Genomic DNA, 22,271 nt, shown 5'->3' with positions numbered 1-22,271 from the left:
AATCCATCACCATTTTGAAAATAGTGATGTTTCATCTTCCTCACATGTGACTCTCATGTATGGTTATCCAGAGCATCCAAATTGTAAGGTATTGTGTATAGAGCTTATCTTTAGCCTGTTTAGATGGGGAGAAACCAAGATGTGGACACAAAAAGTTTGTTTGGTAGATCATGGTGGTCCCACCAGAATCCTTGCCTAGTAAATTCCTGCAAAAGCCTTTCACAGGAAATCGGCGTCTAGTCCGTGGTACTGAATCTCTGTTTGAATGGCTAGTGTTTGCTCAATTCTATCAAACGACACTACAAGAAAAGGGGGTTTTAGCCTCGGTTCAAAACTGTGGCTAAAAAGGTTAAAAAGTGAGGCTAAAGCCTTTAGCCCAGTTTTGCCTCAGTTATACAAACCAAAGTTGACACCCCTGTGGTAAAGGCTTTAGCCTCAGTTCTAGCAACCGAGGCTAAAATGACTTTTATAGCCTCGGCTCTTCAAGTGAGGCTAGAAACCTTTTTAGCTTCAATTTTCTCGAAATGAGGCTAAATCAAAATTTTAACCTCCATTGTTTTCAACTGAGACTAAATCCAAATTTTAGCCTCAATTGCCTCCAACCGAAGCTAAATCTATTTTTAACCTCGGTTTTCAACAACCGAGGCTAAACCCTTTAGCCACGGGAGTTGTAGTCTCAGTTTAGGTAACTGAGGCAAAACTGAGACTAAAGATAAATTTAGCCTTCTTTGGCATCAACTGAGGCTAAATTCAATTTTTAACATCATTCTGCCTAAAGCAAAAGCTGATAAAGATTTAGTTCACCATATAAAGTGAAAGTATATCACTAAAGAAAAATCAAAACTATAAAACACTAAAAAACCACATATCACATTGGAATCAATGGCTTCAGAAGAAGGATCTACTTTCAGATTATGGACAATACCAGTTAAGGCAATGTCTACCCCATATCCTTTGGAAACAACAAAGATGGAAGATCACCAAAGCTTTTACTGTTTGCTGTCAATCAGTCAGCATTAGTCAAAGGAAGATGCTGAAACAAGACTCAAACAATACAACAGTAGTCTGACCACCAAACAACAGATTGTCTGTATTATCAACAACTCCCATAAAAGGAGAAAAGAAAATGGCCTCTCTCAACTCTGCTCTTTTCAGTTAATGACAGCAGCAGCTCTACTTGAAAATTCGATAACCTCTATCACTTAAACAGGACACCAGGAGGAAAAAAGAAATGAAAATCAGAATATGATGGAACTCTAGAGCTATGGTTTGCCATCATGCTTTATTGTCTCCAACTGCCTCCCTTTGGCAGCAATGGCAATAATCAGATCATCGAATTTCTCAGTCTTCCCGAGCAATACCTCAATCTATAACAAGTAAGAACAAAAACATTACAACTGTAAACATCATGGTATGCAAACAGCTACCTCCCAAAAATAAAAAGTAAACAGGAGTCTGGTTGTTGAAATCAAGTAACTAGTGTAGCCAAAGAGAAGAATTATATATGCTTGTGTCTTTCTGAAAGAAACGGAGGGGGGTGGTTTGATAAAACTGCAGAAATAATCAACCATGCTGGTTAAAAAAGCATGGGTATTTGAATTTGATCACTTCAAATAAGAAAAGAAGAAGAAGAAGAAGGTAGTAAGGATGATTAATTTGACATGACAAATATTAAAAACTAGCATTAACAGTGCCAACCTTCGCTTTTGGAATAAGACGGCCCTTGGATTCATCCTTCATGTCAGCTGTAGACATCAAAATCCCTGCTCATGATGGAAAAACAGATTATTATTATTTGTAATTTGCAAGTGTTGACAAGGGAACATGATAGGCAACAACCCCAGTTGGGCATACTCTTCTCAATAGCCAGCCCTTTTTTCTTCAGAATCTCTACAACTGTGACAGCCGTTGTGCGCGCTGAGGTAGAAAAAGCAAGTAAGTTGAGCTAACATAATGGTGATGATAAATACTCAAGAATGCTATTGAATCTCATAACCTGTATGAATGATTTGAACCCATTTATTTGGTTCTGTTAATCATGTTAATAACCTATGAGGATTTTATTTTATTTTATTTTTTAAAAATCCTACTTAATTCTATTAATGATGTTAATAACCTATGAGGATTGTTTTTTTTAATAATCTCCTACTTGCATATAATCATTTCCACTTTTAAGATCTGTGTATAGTAACCCGATGCATGCTTAGAGGAAACCTATGCTTCAAAAGGAATCTAGTTGATTTTAAAAGGCTCCAATTGGTGCCTTAAACAAAAGATTGTGGTAGTATTGCAAGAAAATAGGGATAAGGTGAGGTGAGCAAAGGGAAAATACTAACCCGATCCAGCTCTCTTCGGGCAATCTTGCTATCATGTAAACCTCTCAGAACATTCTTACATGCATCAACACAACAGCTTTATAGACCTGTATGATAAAGGAAAGAATTAGAGAGAAACAGACTAGAGAATACAAGAATTTAAGTCAGCACATGGATGTACACTGGATTAATGTTACCTTGCCAGGAGTTGAAATTACTGAGACCACATACCACCTGACTTTCAACCTATCAAACTGGCTTAGCTTAAAGGATACATCATATGTTAATCCTAAAGAATCCCGGACTGTAGTGAAGAGCATGTTTACAAGGGCATGAGAAACATGCAACATAATCAGTTATACCCACCAACATCTTGAGATGATACAAAACTGCTAGTTGTTGCTGGCAAACATAAAATCCCAAACTCTAGAATTGTACATATAGTTATCTTATGATAGTCAAGTAACATATATAGAAAAGCATAACAAGAATGAAGTTTTCCGCATGAGAGTGCCAGTAAATAATTCCGTACCGAGGCTTAACCATACAAGAACGCAACTTACACAAGTGTTGCCATTGGCATGATAGGCATTGTTTGATTCAACATTGTTTGTGATGGACTGCGAGCCACACCATTCTGAGGACCACGGACGGAAATCCCATTCTTAGACTCCTCAGCTGCAATTCATAGATTATGGTACCCTGCTCAATATTGAAAAATGTCCATGTAATGACAGGGAGGAACATTTTTGATAAATCTACCTTCCAAAGAATCTTTCCCACCGCTTGCCTTCTGTTGTGTGTCTTGCACATGATGAGTGGAAATTATGAATACGAAATGTCTGGGCTGGTAGTGTTTACATCCAAAACAGTGACAATGATGCTTTATGCATATGCTCCAACTAAAATTGCATTTCTAAAAAGGCATTGGACTCACAAAGTCATATATGCACTCATCTTTTACTGAAGTTGAAAACTTCCATATATGCACTTCCTTCACTGGAACCTTCACTTGCATTGTCACAATTACAGATTTCAGGTTTTGTTTCAATTATCAGCTGTAGTCAGTATGCAATTGAATGGGTGCCAAAACATCTTAAATAAATTATGATGATGGAAATAATCTCCTGGGTATCAATAATCCCTTTGGGAGACAAATCCATTCCTAGATACTCCAGATGTTTTACCCGGCTCACTATTATCCTTGCCCATAAGCATATTCAAGCTGCCTAAACTTCCGTTTGATCTCTTCATGGGTCCCTTTTCCTTACCTTCAGATGACTTACCATCCATTTCCATGCCCTACGGAAAAATGTGTCATGATCCATTTATACAAACAGCATTTCACATATCTATCATACCACACACATAGCATGCCTAACCAAAAAAAAAAAACACAAATAAATAAATAAAGGTTGGTTTAAGCATGTAACTAACAGAAGCCTCGGTGTTGCCATTTGGTGAAGGCATAGCATATGGACTGAATGGAAGAGGGTAGGGAAACGGTTTAAAATAGGAGTTATTTAATACTCTAGCCAAGTATGATGGTTGATACTTGGACGCTTTGAAATTGTACATGTGGCAGGTGAGCTATGTTGAAGAGATAGTCAACTACAAGGCACTTTTTTTTTCTTTTTTTTCAGTTAGCTTGTTAGTACACACAACATTGTCAGTTCAAACTTCACTATTAGCCACCCCCACCAAGGAATCGAAGCCAAGACCTCAATGTTGAAAACGAGGTATTTTCACTCAGTCTGCCACTTGACCTATGGATCTGGATATGGGTATTTTCATAGCAATATAAATCATCATCAACATTATTATCATTGGCCTACAACAAAAATTATAATAACTTCAAAAAAAACGAAAGCTAAAACATTGTGCTTATAATTAGTAAAGCCATTCATAGCAAGTAACTTAAAACTAATTTGGTGAAGAACTGAGAGTACCAGCATGAATCAAATTTGAAAAGTCATTAGATGAAGAATATATGCTTACTGTGATTCCATGTGCCCCTCTGTAGTTACTGCTGGTTATGGTCCTGAACCGCTCTTGTCTTGTAGTGTCCCACTAAGCAAATAAAAGAGAATAAATAAAGAGGTAATGAGGAAGCCCTGCGGTAGGAAGCACAATATGGTGGCTTTCATTGCAAATGGATAATTCAGTAGTTCTCTTCTTGCCAATCTTTTCCGGTACGAAAGCACAATGATGGGTAGACAAAAGTCTTAAGGGGGATGCTTTTCCTTGCCAAGTAACTTCTACCACAACCTATTGTCGGTGTTGTATGGAAGAAATGGAAATCTTGTTCTTTGAATGGCCAAATGTGCTTAGGGCGATGCTCAACCAGCAGTGGGATCCTTAATATTCGGTTCCTTTCTGCTGATACGAACCTCATTCACCTCCGATCAAGTGACATGAACTAAATATAGTTCTAAAACCACAAAAACAATTACCAATTGGATATCTTACAGCAGTTACATGTATATGTGCCAGCTTGCCATCTAATTTTTATTTTATTTTTCCTAATATATGTCCGATACAAAAAGAAGGGGAAAAGATGTACACCGTGTGACCCAACAAAACAGGCCTGTTATGTTTATTAAAAATCGGCAGCCAATCAACTAATCCATCACACAAAATCAAATTATTGGCATGGACAGCAGACTTGCATTAGGTTTCACATAGATGGAGATTCCCATGAAAATTTTCTTAAGCATGCAGGCTTCCAAGTACTTAGAATTTCCCATAATTTACATAACAAAGGGATTCTCATGTGGCACTGTGGGCCCCATGTGTTCCCCCAGATAATTTTCTAAGAAACTCCATCCAAACGAAGCCTTACCTGCAATTTGAACCGGCATCCTATCTTGGACAAAGTACCGAAAATGCTAAGAGCAAACAACCAATGAGTAAGAAGTGATAAGATATGCTCGTAGACATGAATATAAAGATCAACTCTTGGAGCCAGAGTTCAATCCCAACTTACCTACTAAAATTTTTTACAAAAAAAAGAAAGACGAAAAGGACAACATCCATTGGAATTCAGTTAGATTTATCAAAGAAAATATATTGGCATCAAGAAAACCCAATAACTTAAACATTCAAGAGTGAAATAAAATCATACAAATAGCAGAAATTCAAATGGATATTCCCAAATTACTCACAATCTGCAGCTTGATTGTCTTCCCATCGAGCTCGACAGTCCTAATTTTCTGAAGATTAGACAAATAATACAAAAATAAATCACATCACCAAAATGTGTCTGTATCGTGTATATTTATGCATGGCATGAGTTGGGTAGGTGTGTATGTATGTATAGATAGATAGATATAGAAACAGACAAAAATAATACAAAAATAAAACATATCACCGAAAAATAGAGTCAAACCAGTAAGGAAATGGAAGATTTCAATTTGCAGAGCAGCACAACAACTAGAAATTTGGCACAGCTCTAGGAAGAAAACCGGGGAAAAAAATAGTTGGGAAGACAGATAAATCTAAGATCTACAAGGTTAATTAAAAATAGATCACTCCTGTCATGCTATAGCTAGTTATCCACAACTGCTCCCAAATGTAAAATTATCTAAATTGAAGATGAATCACATCCATCTCCAATGAGGATTAGTTTCTGCTAGCAGAGGGAAGTGGGATGCAGGAAGTGCATGCTCCTAAAAAACATAATACATAACAGATCTTTCTCTATTCTCCTAATCTGATCAAATTTGAGATCGAGAGAAAAGGAGCGGAAGGAGCAAAATGAAAAGAATTGAGCTTACCTTGAACTGATTTGGATCTGGATCTGAATGATAAGGAGGTCTTCTAGCAGCTCTCCTTCTTCCAATCGAGAGAGAGAGAGAGAGAGAGAGAGAGAGAGAGAGAGAGAAAGGATTTGGATCTGGATCTGAATGATAAGGTCTTCTAGCGCTCGAAAACATGCGAAAAGAATCAAAATCCGCAAACAAGGAAATCGCATAAGTCTTCTTTATGGGAATCCGACAGAATTCCACAAAAAAATAAATAAATAAATAAATAATCTCTGCATTCTTCTCTAAACCAGACGATCTAGGGTTCTCAATCAAGAAAAAATAGAAAAATAGCAAAGAAATTCCAAACAAATTAAGAAAAACGAAATTGAGAGCTAGAACATCCGATCTTCGACGAGATTTAACGAGAAAATGCGGGAACAAGAGCAATACCGACCTGCACGTCTGAGAAACGAGAATTCTGAAGCTCCTTTCGTCATCAATCGACGAAATGGTTGGAACTGAAGAAAGAAATGGCGATTTTCGAGTAGAAATCGAGAGAAATGAGGGTTTTGGGAGACTTGCTTGGACTCACTGAGGGACCTTTTGCCCGAAAAGCCTCTAAGTGAGAAGAAGGGTGGCTTGCTTTTAAGGCTTTACTGGAAATAACGAAAACGCCACTATAACTTTAGAAAGTCGAAATTACCCTTGCTACTTTATGATATTGGCCCTAGTTTTCAATAACCGAGGCAAAAAGGCCTGGTCGGCCCATGACGCAAAGAGCTCTGTAGGGCCCACCATGACATGGCATCCGCTCCATCCATCTCTTATGACATATTATTTTAGGATGAGACCCAAAATAGTAGGCTGATTCAACGCTCCAATGGGCCATAATGCATAGATCAGTGATAATGGGACCATTTACCTTTGAAATCTTACCGTGGCCCACCGTGATGACTTCGGTAGCTTCAAGAAGGCTTCAGTGATAGACGTCTTCAAGAAATAATTTTTCGGCCCACTTCCATAAATGAGTTTTCGAAAATGATGGACAGACTTTTAGCCTTGGTTACTAACCAACCGAGGCAAAATGACAGACTTTTGGCCTCAGTTACTCACCAACCGAGGCAAAAGGGTAGACATTTGGCCTCAGTTGTTCACCAACCGAGGCAAAAGGACAGACTTTTAGCCTCGGTTGCTCACCAATTGAGACAAAAGGATAAACTTTTGGCCTTAGTTTCTCACCGAGGCAAAATGGTAGACTTTTGGCCTCGGCTTTCAATAACCGAGGCAAAAGGGTAGACTTTTGGCCTCAGTTGCTCACCAACCGAGAAAAAAGGGTAGACTTTTGGCCTCAGTTTTCAATAACTGAGGCAAAAAGATAGGCTTTTGGCCTCAGTTTTCACTAACCGAGGCAAAAGGGCGGACTTTTGGCCTCAGTTGCTCACCAACCGAGGCAAAAGAGTAGACTTTTGGCCTCAGTTTCTCACCAACCGATGCAAAAAGGCAGACTTTTAGTCTCAGTTTCTCAACAATCGAGGCAAAAAGGCAACTTTTAGCCTCAGTTCTCAACAACCGAGGCAAAGGGGCAGACTTTTAGCCTCAGTTGCTCACCAACCGAGGCAAAAGGGTAGACTTTTGGCCTCCGTTGCTCACTAACCGAGGCAAAAGGATAGACTTTTGGCCTCAGTTCTCAACAACCGAGGCAAAAGGGCAGACTTTTGGCCTGAGTTGCTCACCAACCTAGGCAAAAGGGCAGACTTTTACCCTCAGTTTCTCACCAACCGAGGTAATAGGGAAGAGTTTTGGCCTCAGTTTCTCATCAACCAAGGCAAAAAGTGAATTTTTTACGTCAGTTCCTTTACAACCGAGGCTAAAAACCATATTTAGCCTCCTTTTTTTAAACCGAGGCTAAAAAATTGAGGCTAAAGGCCTACTTTCTTGTAGTGCGAAAGGCCAACCAGTATTTAGCTTGCATGTATGATTAGGAAGTATGAATATGGTAAAGTTATACTTGACTCAATATTTGACTCAACCTAGTGCCTCCACATTGAGATGGACCGATATTGACCAATAAGGCAATTTATAAAAGGGCACAAATTAGTCCTTGATGGATTATTTTTTACTTCAGCTAATAACTTCCTTTCACCAATAATTAGAGCTAATATTTTTCTTAAAAGAATAAAGATGAACATATTTACTAAAAAGGTTTAAACAATATTGATTTTTATTAATATGTAGATGTGGCTTATTACAATTTAAAAAAAAAAAAAGTAAAAAAATAACTTGAGAAAATGAAAAAAGATAAATACCTAATTCATTTATATAATTAGACAATACAAGCAATTGATCAGCAAGATGTGACTAGAATGATGATCGCCCAAGCAAAAAATCGATTGATAGAGATCCAACAATTTAAAGTTGTGAATGTTAAATCTACTTTATGATATTGTAGCGATAGTGTTAGGCAATGGCGATCTATATTGAGATTAAGGCTAAACTATGATATGCTAAGATAAATGTAAAAAAATAAAAATAATATATATATATATATATATATATATATATATATATATATATATATATATATATATATATATATATATATATATATAAATTGTGTTTAGTGTGGGCCTTATGCTTTTCATCATATTGTCATTTTATAGGTTGTCGAGGTGACAAAACTCTTATTGGGTTTCCTTGATGGTCCAGGATCCTTTACATTTACTGCTTGTAGTATTTTTGTAGGGAGTTTCCATAAATTTGAATCTATTTTTAGATCCCCGCATTCACGTAGATGCTCCCTTATTAGAGATCTCAAGGATACTATTGCAGCGAGATTTGGCTCGATCAGAGCCATCTCCACCCTTCTCCTATTGTGCCCTTAAATATTCAAGGAGCTGGTGGGATTGGATTCACCCGATCGTGCTCTCCCATTCTTATGATTTTCAACCACTCCAATATTGGTTAATTCTATTCTGCTAATATGCTCAGATATTGCTTTGATCTCCAAATATTTAGAATCTTTATAATCCCCGCGAGGGTTCTGAATGTATCCAGAATGATCACCCATTTTGAAAGGATTATAAGAGACAACCTTGCCAACGTATTGCCGAAGAAAAGGCAATGAAAGAAATCTTGGGATATGAGTACAATTCTGTCATTATAGAATAGCGTCTACATGTGGCCACCTCCTATTGGCCCACATTGGAGATATGATGAGACGTTTCACATTCTATTTTCGGAAGCCACTCCAACGTACGGCACATGACAGCATGGGGTTCTTACTTGACCGACATATGCATTAATGCTCGGAATTCGCCTGGCATGATTGCCTACCTTTAATGCGAACGTGAATAATAATGACAACCATTTTTAGTTTCTCGTCCCGTGACTAAATTTGTCTTTTTTCGCGCTCCTCTAATGCATGAAGTGAAAAGAGAGTTAAAAATTAACTCTCTTTATGGGTGGCGGCTGAAGCTTGGGTCTTGGCCACTATTTTTATTATAATAATAAAGATAAAATCGGACTTTCAATCAGCCAGAGACATTTATTTTATTTCTCTTTCTATTCTATAAAAACATACTCATAATAAATAAATAAATAAATAAAACCTACATTTCGTCCCAGAACTTTGTAGTGGCTGATTTGTACTCTCTGATTTACCCTTCATTTTGATCGACAAGAACCATAGCTGATTCTTCTTTTATTTGTATTGATTCGCATAATGTTGGATATTATTTCTTTACGTATCCGTCGTTGATGTGATTCCTGCTTTCCTGGTCATTCATATCTTGTAGCATATATAATCCTCCATGCAGAACTCATTTATTTTTAGTGATACTTCCCATGTGGGGGACCATTTACCATACTTGTAGTATTCTTTGCATGCACCAATCAAAACTATGATTTCCACATCAACTCTCCTTCACCACAGCTTTTTCCCTTTTATCTTCTTATGGTAAGCTTTGACAACTTTGAATTTATGCACTTTCAGCATATCCAGAGCTTACAATTGAACAATATCTAGCTCTTCCAACTCCATAAGCATGGCTTTGGTAAATTCTTTATGAGCATAAGTATTATGATAAGCTACCCTTTAGAAAGAACTGTTAACTTCCACAATCAACATGACAATGTCATGCTTGTACATTAAGGTGACAGGTGTTATCCATGTACTGGTTCTTTGGGAAGCCTGTAAGCTCACGGTGCTTCTTTGGACAATACCATGATCAAGAATTGTCTTTTATCATCCGTGTAAAAATATTCTTTGAATGGCTATCATTGGAAATTTTGTGATCCATAAAAATTTTATGTTAGGATGATAATTGTATCGACGGTTTGTTTGAGTGGTAATAACACCATTTGGATGGCATATAAACCTCATAATACTCTATGGGAAGATTTCAACTGTGTTTCTGTTTTATCTGTTTCAGAAGGTTTCAACGGTAGACATTTCCATCCTATCTGTTTCAACCTTATTCATTCGTTTTTTTTTCAGATCATGTCACGGCATTATCCCAAAAAATAAGCAAATCCAATAGTCATGTAGACCATGCTATGGGAAAAAGTGGTGACTGACCATTAATTGGCCACAAAGTTTTGGATCAAGTTGATATATCTTTATTTTTTTATCATTCATTCAGGCTTATATGACCTTATCAATAGATTGGATGGAATATAAACACCATGGAAAAATTAGTGTGCTCACTAAGAATTTTTTAATGGTATGGTGTTCAATCACCACTGTTTCATAAAGTATGGTTCACCTGATAATTAGATCTTCTTCTTTTTTGGGATAATTTGCTAAAATGATCTGTAAAAATATATGGACAGGGTCGATACAACATACACGAAACAATATGGGCCTATGGTAAGTGCCGTACCACCTTGGGTGAGGCCGGGGTCTCACTGAAGCCGATCGCGAATGAATGGAAGGGACGCGGATTTCCTGCCTAAGGCTTTGGCATAACGTTTCAGCTCTGGGATTCCACGCGGGCGCCACTGTGATGTTTGTTAGAAATCTATCCCGTTCATCCTTTTTGCAAGGTCATTGTAAGACATGCAATTGAAAATGAGGTGGATCCAAAACCCAAGTGTGCCACCCCCTCCATCTAATTTGATGAATGTCATGCAAGGATGTCATGCACATGCACATACGCACCTGAGTAACAGTGGCTCTGGTCTTTTACATTTGAGAATTTTATACCGTACAATCCATTTATGGCTCATTTGCCTTTTGAAGCAGACTTCTTTTTACCTCACCAGAATGAGCCCCAGATGTACGGATAACTTTCCTAGGCCGAAAATGCCCCTGCTTTTTCCTTCAAGGGGATCGGCTGGTGCTCAAAGACGAGTGCTGATGCTCCTTGAACTCCGAGTTGTACGAACGTTCAAAAGGCATCAAAGTTACATGGCCCCACAGTTATGTATTTATTATATCCACAACGGTCATCCATATTTTGAGATATTTCGAAGCATTATGAGAAAAAAAATATATATCATATCCAAAGATCAACTGGACCACACCACAGAGAGTAATGAAAAATTGATTTTCATCCTTGAAACTTCTGTAGGGCCCACCATAACATCTATTTTCTATCCAATCTATTCACCATGTCTTTGTGACCTTATGAATAAATTAGATGGAAAATAGATGTTATGGCGGGCCCTACAAAAGTTTCAACAGTGAAAATCAATTTTTCACTGCTCTTTGTGGTGTGGTCAGTTGATGTTTGGATATGATTTTTTTTTTTTTATAATGTTTCAAAATGATATAATAAATACATAACTGCGGGGTCATGTAGGTGGGGAAATTCCACGAGTGTGAGTGTGTAGGGGTGTGCGCACGTGTGTAGGAAAAAGAAAATAACTGCAGGGATCACGTAACTTTGATCAGTTTTGAACTGTTAGCACAGCTTGGAGATCGAAGAGCGGAAACGCCCGTCTTCGAGCACCAGCTGATCCGCGTGGAGGAAAATGTAGGGGCATTGTCGACCTAACAAAGCTGTCCATACAGCTGAGGCTTATTCTGGTGAGGTAAAAAGAAGTGGGCCTATAAAGGTAAATGTGCAATAAATGGGTCGTACAGTGATAAATTTCTCTTTACATTTTTAAAGAAAACTTCCCTCCTCCGAAGCGGACGCGGACTCGTTATTACACCGTGCCGACCTCGGCACAGGCAGGATCTATGAGGGGACACCGTATATATGATTTTATCCCTGCCGTCCATCCATTTTTACATATCATTTCAGTTGAGTTTTTCCAAACGAGGCATATGAAAGCTTCAAGTAGACCACATGTTAGTGATTAAATGCCTACAGTTGAAAACTTCCTGAGGACATACAGAAGTTTTAGGTAAGCTGATATTTTTGTTTTCCCTTCATCCAGGTTTATGTAAGCTTTTCATCCAATTTTTGTGTGAGCTCATGAAATAGTTGGATGGAAAGTAAACATTAGGATGGCCCTAGCAAGCTTTCAACGGTGGACAATATTATAACTGCTGCTTCATATGGTGTGGTCCACTCCAGTGTTAATACACCGTTTTTCTGAATTATCCTTTAAAATGATATTTCAAAATAGATGAACCGTATAGATAAAACCCATACATCACCTTGGGCCTCAAAGCCCTTGCTTGTCCCGTGCTCCGGACACGCCGTGTAGTAGCTAATCCGCTCTCTCCACCGAGATATTTCATTGATTGATGTCGGGGGACGGGGAATTTTTGGATATATTTTCGAAATTAAAATGAATTTTTCCATAAGGATTCTTGAATATTTCATAGGCAACAGTCCACTGGAACCACTCAAAGCGCTTCCACAAATGTGCAGCACCTCATGAGGTGCAGGACGCGGATCGCCAGCAACACCCTGGGTTTCCTGCAGTACCAAGTTCCATGGGGCCATCATGACGTATGTATAACATCCATGCGGTTCATTTGTTTTCCATCTAATTTAAGGGGGTCAACTCAAAATTGAAGCATATCCAAAGATAAAGTGGAACATACCACATGAATCAGTGAGGAAAATGATTTCCACCAAACTTTGCTAGGCCCCACAGTGATGTTTATTTGACATCCAAACTGTTCATAGGATCATACTGACATGGATGGAGGAAAAAAACCAAATATGAGCTCATCCAAAACTCCTATGGCCCCTAAGAATTTTTCAAGGGTCAATGCAACTGTTTCTGGTGGTGTGGTCCATTGAACATTGTATGTGCTTTATTTTTTGTCTCAAGCCTTAAAATTACCTGTTAAAATGAATAGGCAAAGAGGACAAAATACATAAATCCTGGTAAACCTCACAGAGTATACTCGTACGCATTGCGTGGTGAGTTACTAGGCAATCCGCTTCCGTTCCTAAGGCCATTTGTCCACAGATAAAGGGCAAACATAGATATTAGCTTGATCCTAAACTTCCGTGACCTTGGGTGTTTAATCCCCACTGTTTGTTTCCTATGGTGTGACCCACTTCAGGTTTGGATTCTTTTATTTCTGGGTCACTTGGTTAGAAACGACGGACTGAGTAGATGACCGTACACATCATGGTCGGCCCCAAATATTTGTCGGGCTTAGATCATGGTGGGCTCCACAGATTTTTGTCCTGCATGGATCATGAGAAGTTGACAAAATCTGGCCGGTGCTACATTTTTGTCCGTTCTGAATCATGAGAAGATAATAAATATCTGGCCGGTGAAAACTACTGCCCATCACAAGCCGGTACCAACCAATCCATTAGTGGGTCTCGACATGAATGAAACGTGCTAAATATTGTAGCCTTAAAATAAAATAAAATATAAAATAATAATTAAAAAAAAGAAAAAGAAAAAGTGAAAATAAAAGATGCAACTCACACATGAAGGACCGTCCGAAGGGTAAAAAGAAATGAGCCCTGAATTTCAAACTAACAGTCCCCGCTAGGACAGAGATCCTGTAACCAACATAGCACCCAGCTCAGTTTTACCATTTTATGTTTTTTTAAGTGTGCTCAGGTTCCTTGTTTCCATGTGTTTGCACTGAGTTTTCTTTTATCTTTTTATTTATTTATATTTCTGCGTACACTGACCTTGACATGTGAGGCCTGTGGGATTTTTCTTTCGGCGGAATGGTAGGACACCACCGGTAGCTTTTTTAATGCACCCGGAACAAGATGTACGGAACATTCACGAGGTCTAAAAAACAAGGGTCCCCGTCAATCATATCATATGATATAGCTAGGTAGCATGAATATATATATATATATAGGGAAAAGGTACTATACGCTCAATCTTACGGTAGCACTCCGTAAGGTCGACTGGTGTCAGCACGTTGAACGTCGGATTTGAGTTTGTGAAACCAACGGTTGAGATGTAAGCGCGGATTGAAGGAAGAAAACTAGTGAAACCGGTTATGGTAAGGTCGAGCACGTACACGGCCGCTTAAAAGGTTGTTTTACCCTGTCCGTCTGGCTCTCTCTCTCTCCCTAAACTGCTGCAAGCGGCCCTCTCTCCCTCAATCCGTCACCAAATGCCCCGTGTAGCCTCTCTCTCTCTCTTCCCTCTTTCTCCGATGGCGGATTCGATGAGCAGCGACGATGAGCAGGATTACTAATCCGATCGAGACTCCCTCCAAGGAATCGAAAATGACGATGAAGACGATTGCGATTGGCCTTCTCCAAACGTGCCCTCTTGTCAGGTCTGTAACCGCATCGGATTCTTCTCGAGAAGATTGATTTACATTTGAAATCTGGATTCTTCCTAGCTTTGAATCACAATCGTTAGTTTTAGTTTGGTCGGTTGATTCTTTAGATCGTGGATGATGATTGCTCAAAAAATGGATTTTTAGGCCTTTTCTGTTTTTACTATCAGCTGCTACGCGGCGGATCCAATCCTATGGAAATTGAGAGAATCGACGGAAGTGGAATATTGATTTCTGTTGTAATGCGTGCAAATTATTTCTGTTTAGAAGATTGTTTCTTGGATTGGGTGTGAAATTTGCAAATTGGAATGAGTAGGATTGAAATATGCTCCATATTTTAGGCGAAAAATTAGTTACGTGATGGAATCTTATTCATTTTTGGGGATTTTGATTTTATTGATTGAAGATAGTTCGATTGAAAATATGCCCTTTGAATTGCATGGATGTTCTTCGACCTGTTTGACGAATGGGATATTATGAAGTATTACAAGATGCTCAACAGAATGAATTGTGTGCTTTCTCCCACAGTAACTTTATAGATAGGCCCACCTTTTGCTGATCCAGACTGTTCATCTGGTGAAGCCTGTGATGGATAGGACATGGTTCAGCAATTTCCTTTGTCGGGTGATCTTAACTGCTTTTATTGGGGCCTGTGAATAGAGAGTTTAAACAACCGTCCACATTCAATGGGGAAAAAAGGAAAACTGTCAGTGGTATGGTAGGTATTTCTGTCGCAACCATGCTGGTGAGCCACCTTTCTATGTTTCATCCCATTCAACTGATGTGTGGCCCATGATGAATGGTTATATATTAAAATTTCAGTTACTACTCCCAGAACCCATGCATAGCCATGCTTTTGTTCCACCTCCAGATAGCCAGATCTGTAACGTTTGGCATTAGCCTTTACAGGCAGAAAATCGGAAGCTAATCTCATCTCAACTTTTTCATTGAAGCAGTGTCTCTATGATCAACATGTATGTACCTGTGATGGTGACCATGAATACCATATTGCAATGGACTGCTTGAATCCTTCCCTTGATGGAGATGGCCTGCTGTATGTCCTCCTCACAATTTCCTTGCCTTTTCTCCTCTAGACAGTTAGTCGAGATGGATACTATTCAGGGAAGTAGTAAAGTAGGGAAGATCATTATCCTTCCCTTCAAAGATTCCTTCCCAAACAGGTCTCCACATAGCTGTGAATATCTTCCCACATGAAATTGTCAAACATACAAGAGCACCAACCCATTCTCACACTCATGTGATCACTCCAAACTGGGTCCCACCTAGCAAGCTCATATCTACAAGATCCGTGGAATAATTGATCTGATTTTGACAAACTTATCTCCCATTTTGGCCACAATGACTTGGACGAATGCTAATAGTATTTACTGATAAGATGATAAATTGCATCTAATTAAGTTTGTGGTCTCTGAGGAACTTTAACATGTTCTAGTTATCTTCTTGGAATTTTGCAGGTTATCACAAAAGAATTGCTTTTGGCTGCGCAGGTTATAAATCCACTCCATGTTTTCCCCCTGTGAATTCATCTCCAGACTCTTGGTGTAGTTTCCCATGTTTGATACTGATATGAATTCTTGCAGAGAGAAGACTTGCGTAGGGTAATTGACTTGCTAACATTGAGTGAACAACATGCACGGACTCTACTCATCCATCACCGTTGGGATGTTGAGAGATTGTTAACAGTACTCATAAAGAAGGGAAGAGATAGGTTATTTTCTGAGGCAGGCGTAATGGTTGTGGAGCAGCAAGGGCTTTCCTCATCGCAGTCATCATCTTCAATTACTTGCAATATCTGTATTGAGGATGTTTCCCCATATGCGGTTTCAACAATGGACTGCAGCCATTGCTTCTGCAACGATTGTGAGAATTCACCTTCTTATCTACTGTATCTTCAACCATGATTGTAAGAAAAGAATGGTGATTGCTGCTTCCATGAGTAGGATTCTGAATCCTATTCTTGCTGCAGTTTTGTGTGACACCTGGATTCTGGGCAGTTAATCAGGTGTGCCCTACTGTGTACGTGCCACATCTAATTAAGAAAAATATTTGTGTGCATGTTTCAAGGACAGTGAAACATTCAACTGTTGTTGATTGGTATTTTAAGGTTGTTGAAATTTTGAATAACATTTTCTTTTTTCTAATAACTTCCTTCTCGCTTATGAAATGAATTGAGAAATTTATAAGGTTAAGTTTGAATGCACAGATGAACTGAATTGCAATAATTAGTTATAAGGTTGAGATTTTTTTTATTTTTTATTTTCATTTCCTGAGAATTGATAGGTTTATCATCCCATCCACATGACACATTGCAGGTTTATGTATTGATCAGGTCCACACATATAGACAAATTGCTCACATTTTAAAATAAAAGCCATGAGTCCATGCACTAGAAAAAAAAGAAAAAAACTAATTCTATTGGATGAGAATGTTGTTATCTTCAGGAAATATTACAAGTTCATTTTGCTTGTGTCTGCAGGTTCTGGGTACACCTACTCAAGAAGAAATCAAATGTATGAATCGAAACTACACCAGTTTAAATTCCCCCAGATGGTGAAGATTGGCAGATTTGGGATCCTAATCCTAACTGAAACAATTACAAAGCTGTCATTTCAGGGATGTTTATGGTAGCAGCAGGCCTGACTCAAGTTTCAGACCTTGTTTAGTTTAGTTTAGTTTTATTATTATTATTATTACCAGTTTTGGAAGCTAGTTTCATGGATGAGATAAGGATATGAAAAACAAAATCAAAGTAAATAATATCTGATGGAAGAAATGTTAAAGAGCCAGGTACCGGTGCTAATACTGCACGTGCATACAAATGCATCTTTAGTGTTAAAGAGCCAGGTACCTGTACTAATACTACACCAGCAGCATCACCAAAGAGGATACAAGTACCTCTATCTTTCCAATCTACATATCAAGAAAGCGCATCAGCACCAATTACTAGAACATTTCGAAGGCCACCCGCTGTGATTAAAAGCAGTACTGTTTAGTTGATAAATCATGAGAAACAGCATAGCAACCCACTTAAGGCAAGGAGCCCTTCCCATATTTGGGATTTTTTTTCTTTTTCTTTCTGGTTCTGTGTTCTTCTTGATGGGATGAAAACACCACTTCAGAGGGAACTGAGATCTTTCCAAATGGGTTGGTTGGGTTTTTAATTTATGTTTTCTACTTTGCTTTGCCTACAAGAGAGTCACCGAATTTTCCAAGAATCTGTTAGACTTGGCACTTTTAAACTATTTCATGGATTTTGCAGGTATGCTTGACTGTTGCAATTTAAAGTTTCATACTGCAAAATGTGATTTGTGCATTTTAGTTTGATGCCTAGATTTATTTGGTACCAAAATAATGAGATTTTATTTTGTTCACTTCCATCAGGTTTTCTGGAGCAGATAGGGAGTGGACTCTCTCAAAGTAATTCAAACAAAGAAACCCCAAACTTGCAAAATGCTTTGCCTCTTTCAACACACCAAAGATCCCAGTTCTGTTGCTTGGTCATGCATCATGACATGCTCTGTGGTTTGCGCCATGCATCATGCATGCTTAAACAAGGAGTGGAGCATAGAGGATTTATTTATTTGTTTTTCATGTATTCAGACCATTGTAAACTTATTGTTGTAAATATATATAATTTTTATTATAAAGTTGTACAATAAATATATATAAATCTGTAAGGTAGGGCATGCTTAATGTGCATGTATAAATTTTTGCTGCTGTGGTTTTCTTTCATAAGGAGATGGAAGGGTGGTTGCTGCTGTGGTTTTCTTTCATAAGGAGATGGGAAGGGTGGTTGCTGCTATGGTTTTCTTTGAGAGGGAAGAGTCCCAATCAATCTCTTCTTTAGCTTGGTGTTCCAGTAGTTCTTGATATCATTGTCAATATTGCCTGGCAACTGAGCAGCTATGATGGACCGCTTGAATTTCCACTATTTCAGCATTGGATCACACTTCGTTGTGTGATAGAACAAGAAGATGGATGGTGTGGATGATAAAACAGATGCTTCTGGGTGGCCGGCCTAGAATGAGTTCACTTTCACCTATAACTACGGTTATAATCCGTAGCAATTAATACCGTAGCCATAGTTTTCTAAGATATAGTTACATTTGCAGCTAAAACTAGGACTAGAGCTACGGCTATAATATCAGTAACTATGGCTAAAATCCGTAGCTATTGTCAACGTTAAAAATTTAAACAATAGTATTGCTTTTACCATTGCTAGTACATGACCTGATAGACCATACCCAACACCAGAGAGACAGAGGACCCTAGAGATCTGTATAAATATGCGGTCAGACATGTTCACTATGGAAACATAACAGTGACATATCCATACAATAACAAGATAACATTTATTGTAATATATTTCCTTTTAGATCTATAAAAGCAGGATCTAAAAAGATGAAAGCTGAAACAAGGCTATGATAGTGGAGATCACCAACTCCTTTTCTAATAAAATTCAGATTGATCAAAGAAAATAAAAATGGGACTCATTTCTTCTTATGCTGCTTAATTCGCTTTTCAAGGGCAAAATGCTTCTAAAAATGGGTTGAGGTTAAGTTCGCCTTCAACTAGTTGTAGATAAAGTACAAATTTCAGCAAGCAACTTGAGTCACTCTGAGGGCCATTTTCTTGATCTTGTTCATAGCAGAGAATTGCTTCATGCGACTTAGAACTGCAGAATCAAGAGGCTTATCAGGAGCTATACCATCAACCTGAACCCATGGATGGCCTGCAAGAAAACCAACTATACATTAAGCACAGGCAGAAAAAAGAAAAGGACCATCCAGTTTACTAGGAAGGATATGATTTCCAATCTACCCAAAATGACATAACTATCCATAATTTCTGTAAAAGGACGAGAGGCCACATGAATTTCCATAGAGAAATATTTCAAGGCAGTCAAATGGAAGCACGCGTCGCCTATCTGTTTGCGAGTGTAGCTGCAAGATTGTAATGATGATTTTCTGTTTGCATTGTTAAGGCATAATGACCACGGCTTATAAGTTATAAGGTTTCATTATCCTTAAATAGTGTGCCAACTAAAGGAAATTTCTGAAGAGCACTGAATTTTCTAGATTATGGACAGTGAGAAGCATGTCCATCATTGGAAGATAACAGAACGAGAATTGAGAAGTATTTCTGCACTAATAAACAAAACCATAAATATTTCACCACTTTCAAGATCTCTAAATTATAAAACATGATATAGCTATATAAAAAAAAAAATACTCACACAGAACTTGATGGGCGGTCAGCCGCTTTTTTAGGTCTCTAATAAGCATTCTCCATGCTAAATCTTTTGCACTCTCAGAGATACTAGGCCATGGATCGGATGAAAAGTCAAGGTCCCCATTCAAAACCTGTTCAAATATTCCTTGCTCGGATTCTGGATCATCATAGAGAAATGGAAAACAAAGTCAGCCATTGTTGATAGAATCACCCAAAAACTTGACTCCATATTCATCTGGGTCAAGTTGACTCAAAGACTCAACATGACTCGACTCAATAGTTAATAAATATAAATCAAAACTTCTAGAAATACTAAGGAATATTTTAAATAATTGCATATCATGTAAGTATTGAAAATTTTGAAATAAGAAATGAAAGTCATACTAAGGTTGCTGGTAGCAAGTGTCTTCCTGATAGAAAAGTGCATTTGGTGGTAGCTTCTTTTTTCAAAGTAGAAGCCATTCTATACTTTAGAATACCTTCTACTCTGTAAGAGAAGCTGCAAGAAGTAGCTTCTGGTGGTGTTATCAAATTCCCTATAAAAGCAGCTTTTAGGTGTTGTAGTTCCCTTACAGTTCAAGGGACTGACATATGTATATGGACTTTTTTTTGTTTGTTACTTATATTGTTTTGAAAATGGAACCAAAGCTCCTGTAACCAAGTTGACTTTTGTTTTTTTTTTTACTTTTTCTTTTTTGAACATGGAACCAAAGCGCCTGTAACCAAGTTGACTTTTGTTTTTTTTTACTTTTTCTTTTTTGAACATGGAACCAAAGCGCCTGTAACCAAGTTGACTCTGTTTCACTTGACAGAAAAACAAGTTACCCCTCTATTCTTTTTCTGCAGCTGAACCTCAGCCAGAAGTATATATGACTGAATACTAATTTATGGTTGGTTTTGGCAACCTATTTGGACTTCTAGATCTTACACCATTCATTTCTATCAGTTCCCCAACTGCTTGATCAGAAAGAGCATAACGCTGTGGGCCATGGCTAAATGGATTCAATAAACATAGAGTTTATCAAGAAAATTCTGCATGATGAGCCGTCATCCGGCACTAAAACACAAAAGCTACCCCCAAACATACATTGCCCCACTTGCAAACCCATTTGTATTTGTTTTTGTTTCTAAAAGAACAACAAAAATGAAAACAAAAACAAATACAGATACAATAAATAAATAAATAAATAAACCAAAAAAGTAAAAAACAGACATATAGCAACCATATTGGCCTGGTGTCCAAACCACAGAAATATACAGTGCTTTTTCATTGGTGCTTAAGTGCATCCAACACCCTGTTGGACATGATTTGTGCTCGCCTCCACTATAGTACATTTGTTTTCTAGTCATAAGATGCATCAAAACAATTTTACTTTTTTAACTCCACCCTTACCTATTATATGGCTGAAAAAGTTATGTACCACAGATAGTGGTACATGTGCTTGAAGGATGCCAATTCTCATTTGTATTGGCTGTTCACATAAACAATGGCCCACCTATTTTGTGGACTGGAATTGAGTTTTCAATTGGGCATTTACGGTATAGAACCCATGTGAGAGATGATAAGTATTAAATGTCCATATGAGACCCACCTTTTTATTAGCTGATCATTCTAGTATTTGAACAGGGGCTTTTGGGCTTGCTGCTTGATATCTTCCCAAATCACTGCCCAAACCCAGAACCTGGATCCAGATCAGCCAGAGTCTGATCCATGCCCATACCCAGAACCTGATCCAGAGCATCTCAATCTGAAAAAAAAAAGAAAAAAAAGCATCTCAATCTGAAAAAAAAAAGAGCAAAAAACAGAGCTAGTAACCTGTAACGCTCAATTAGAGGCTGCACAGCGTGGTGGTAGGCAATGAGGGAGAGAGGGGTGGAGGCAGTCGCGGCTGGTGGTACCGATTGAGGGAGAGGAGTGACGGCGGGCAGGGTGTCCCTACTTGTGGTGGTAGGGATTGAAGGAGGGAGAGAGAGGGCTGCACGGCCAGGGTTGCATTGAGAGAGAGAGAGAGGCTACACGGGGCGTCTGCTGACGGATTGAGGGAGAGAGGGCTGCTTGCAGAAGTTTAGGGAGAGAAAGAGGGCCGGACGGATAGGGTAAAACAACCTTTTAAGCAACCGTGTACGTGCTCGACCTTACCATAATCGGTTTCACCGGTTTTCTTCCTTCAATCCGCGCTTACATCTCAACCGTTGGTTTTAAAAACTCAAATCCGACGTTCAACGTGCTGCCACCAGTCGACCTTACGGAGTGCGACCATAAGGTCGAGCGTATAGTACCTTTTC

General features: G+C 38.4%; 1 protein-coding gene and 2 long non-coding RNA genes across 6 annotated transcripts; 1 reads left to right on the top strand and 2 right to left on the bottom strand.

Moving 5' to 3' along the window:
- Positions 1–966: 966 nt before the first annotated feature.
- Positions 967–3,124, bottom strand: LOC131240305 (uncharacterized). The gene is made up of 5 exons (XR_009168702.1): positions 3,078–3,124; positions 2,513–2,993; positions 2,337–2,422; positions 1,855–1,917; positions 967–1,763 (listed from the first exon to the last, which is right to left on the bottom strand). It is a non-coding gene; the product is annotated as an uncharacterized LOC131240305 (long non-coding RNA).
- An 11,184-nt stretch (positions 3,125–14,308) lies between these two features.
- On the top strand, positions 14,309–18,616 carry LOC131238638 (uncharacterized). Of its 4 annotated transcripts, XM_058236269.1 has the most exons (4): positions 14,309–14,729; positions 16,208–16,240; positions 17,948–18,012; positions 18,135–18,616. In XM_058236269.1, the coding sequence occupies exons 1-4, from the start codon at positions 14,629–14,631 to the stop codon at positions 18,410–18,412; spliced, it is 477 nt and encodes a 158-aa protein (XP_058092252.1). In that variant the 5' UTR covers positions 14,309–14,628; the 3' UTR covers positions 18,413–18,616. The 4 variants fall into 4 exon arrangements, 1 of the variants encoding a protein (XP_058092252.1); XR_009168000.1 differs by lacking the exons at positions 17,948–18,012; positions 18,135–18,616 and adding an exon at positions 16,334–16,595 and having other exon boundaries at positions 14,312–14,729; XR_009167999.1 differs by lacking the exon at positions 17,948–18,012 and having other exon boundaries at positions 14,314–14,729.
- A 319-nt stretch (positions 18,617–18,935) lies between these two features.
- LOC131240303 (uncharacterized) lies at positions 18,936–20,655 on the bottom strand. Its single transcript, XR_009168701.1, has 2 exons — positions 19,990–20,655; positions 18,936–19,485 (listed from the first exon to the last, which is right to left on the bottom strand). It is a non-coding gene; the product is annotated as an uncharacterized LOC131240303 (long non-coding RNA).
- Positions 20,656–22,271: the final 1,616 nt, after the last annotated feature.

Source organism: Magnolia sinica, chromosome 3 (genome assembly GCF_029962835.1).
Source record: "Magnolia sinica isolate HGM2019 chromosome 3, MsV1, whole genome shotgun sequence".
NCBI classification, from domain to species: Eukaryota; Viridiplantae; Streptophyta; class Magnoliopsida; order Magnoliales; family Magnoliaceae; genus Magnolia; species Magnolia sinica.
The sequence above is the reverse complement of the archived record's forward strand: the minus strand, read 5'-3'. Positions and strand labels throughout refer to the sequence as shown.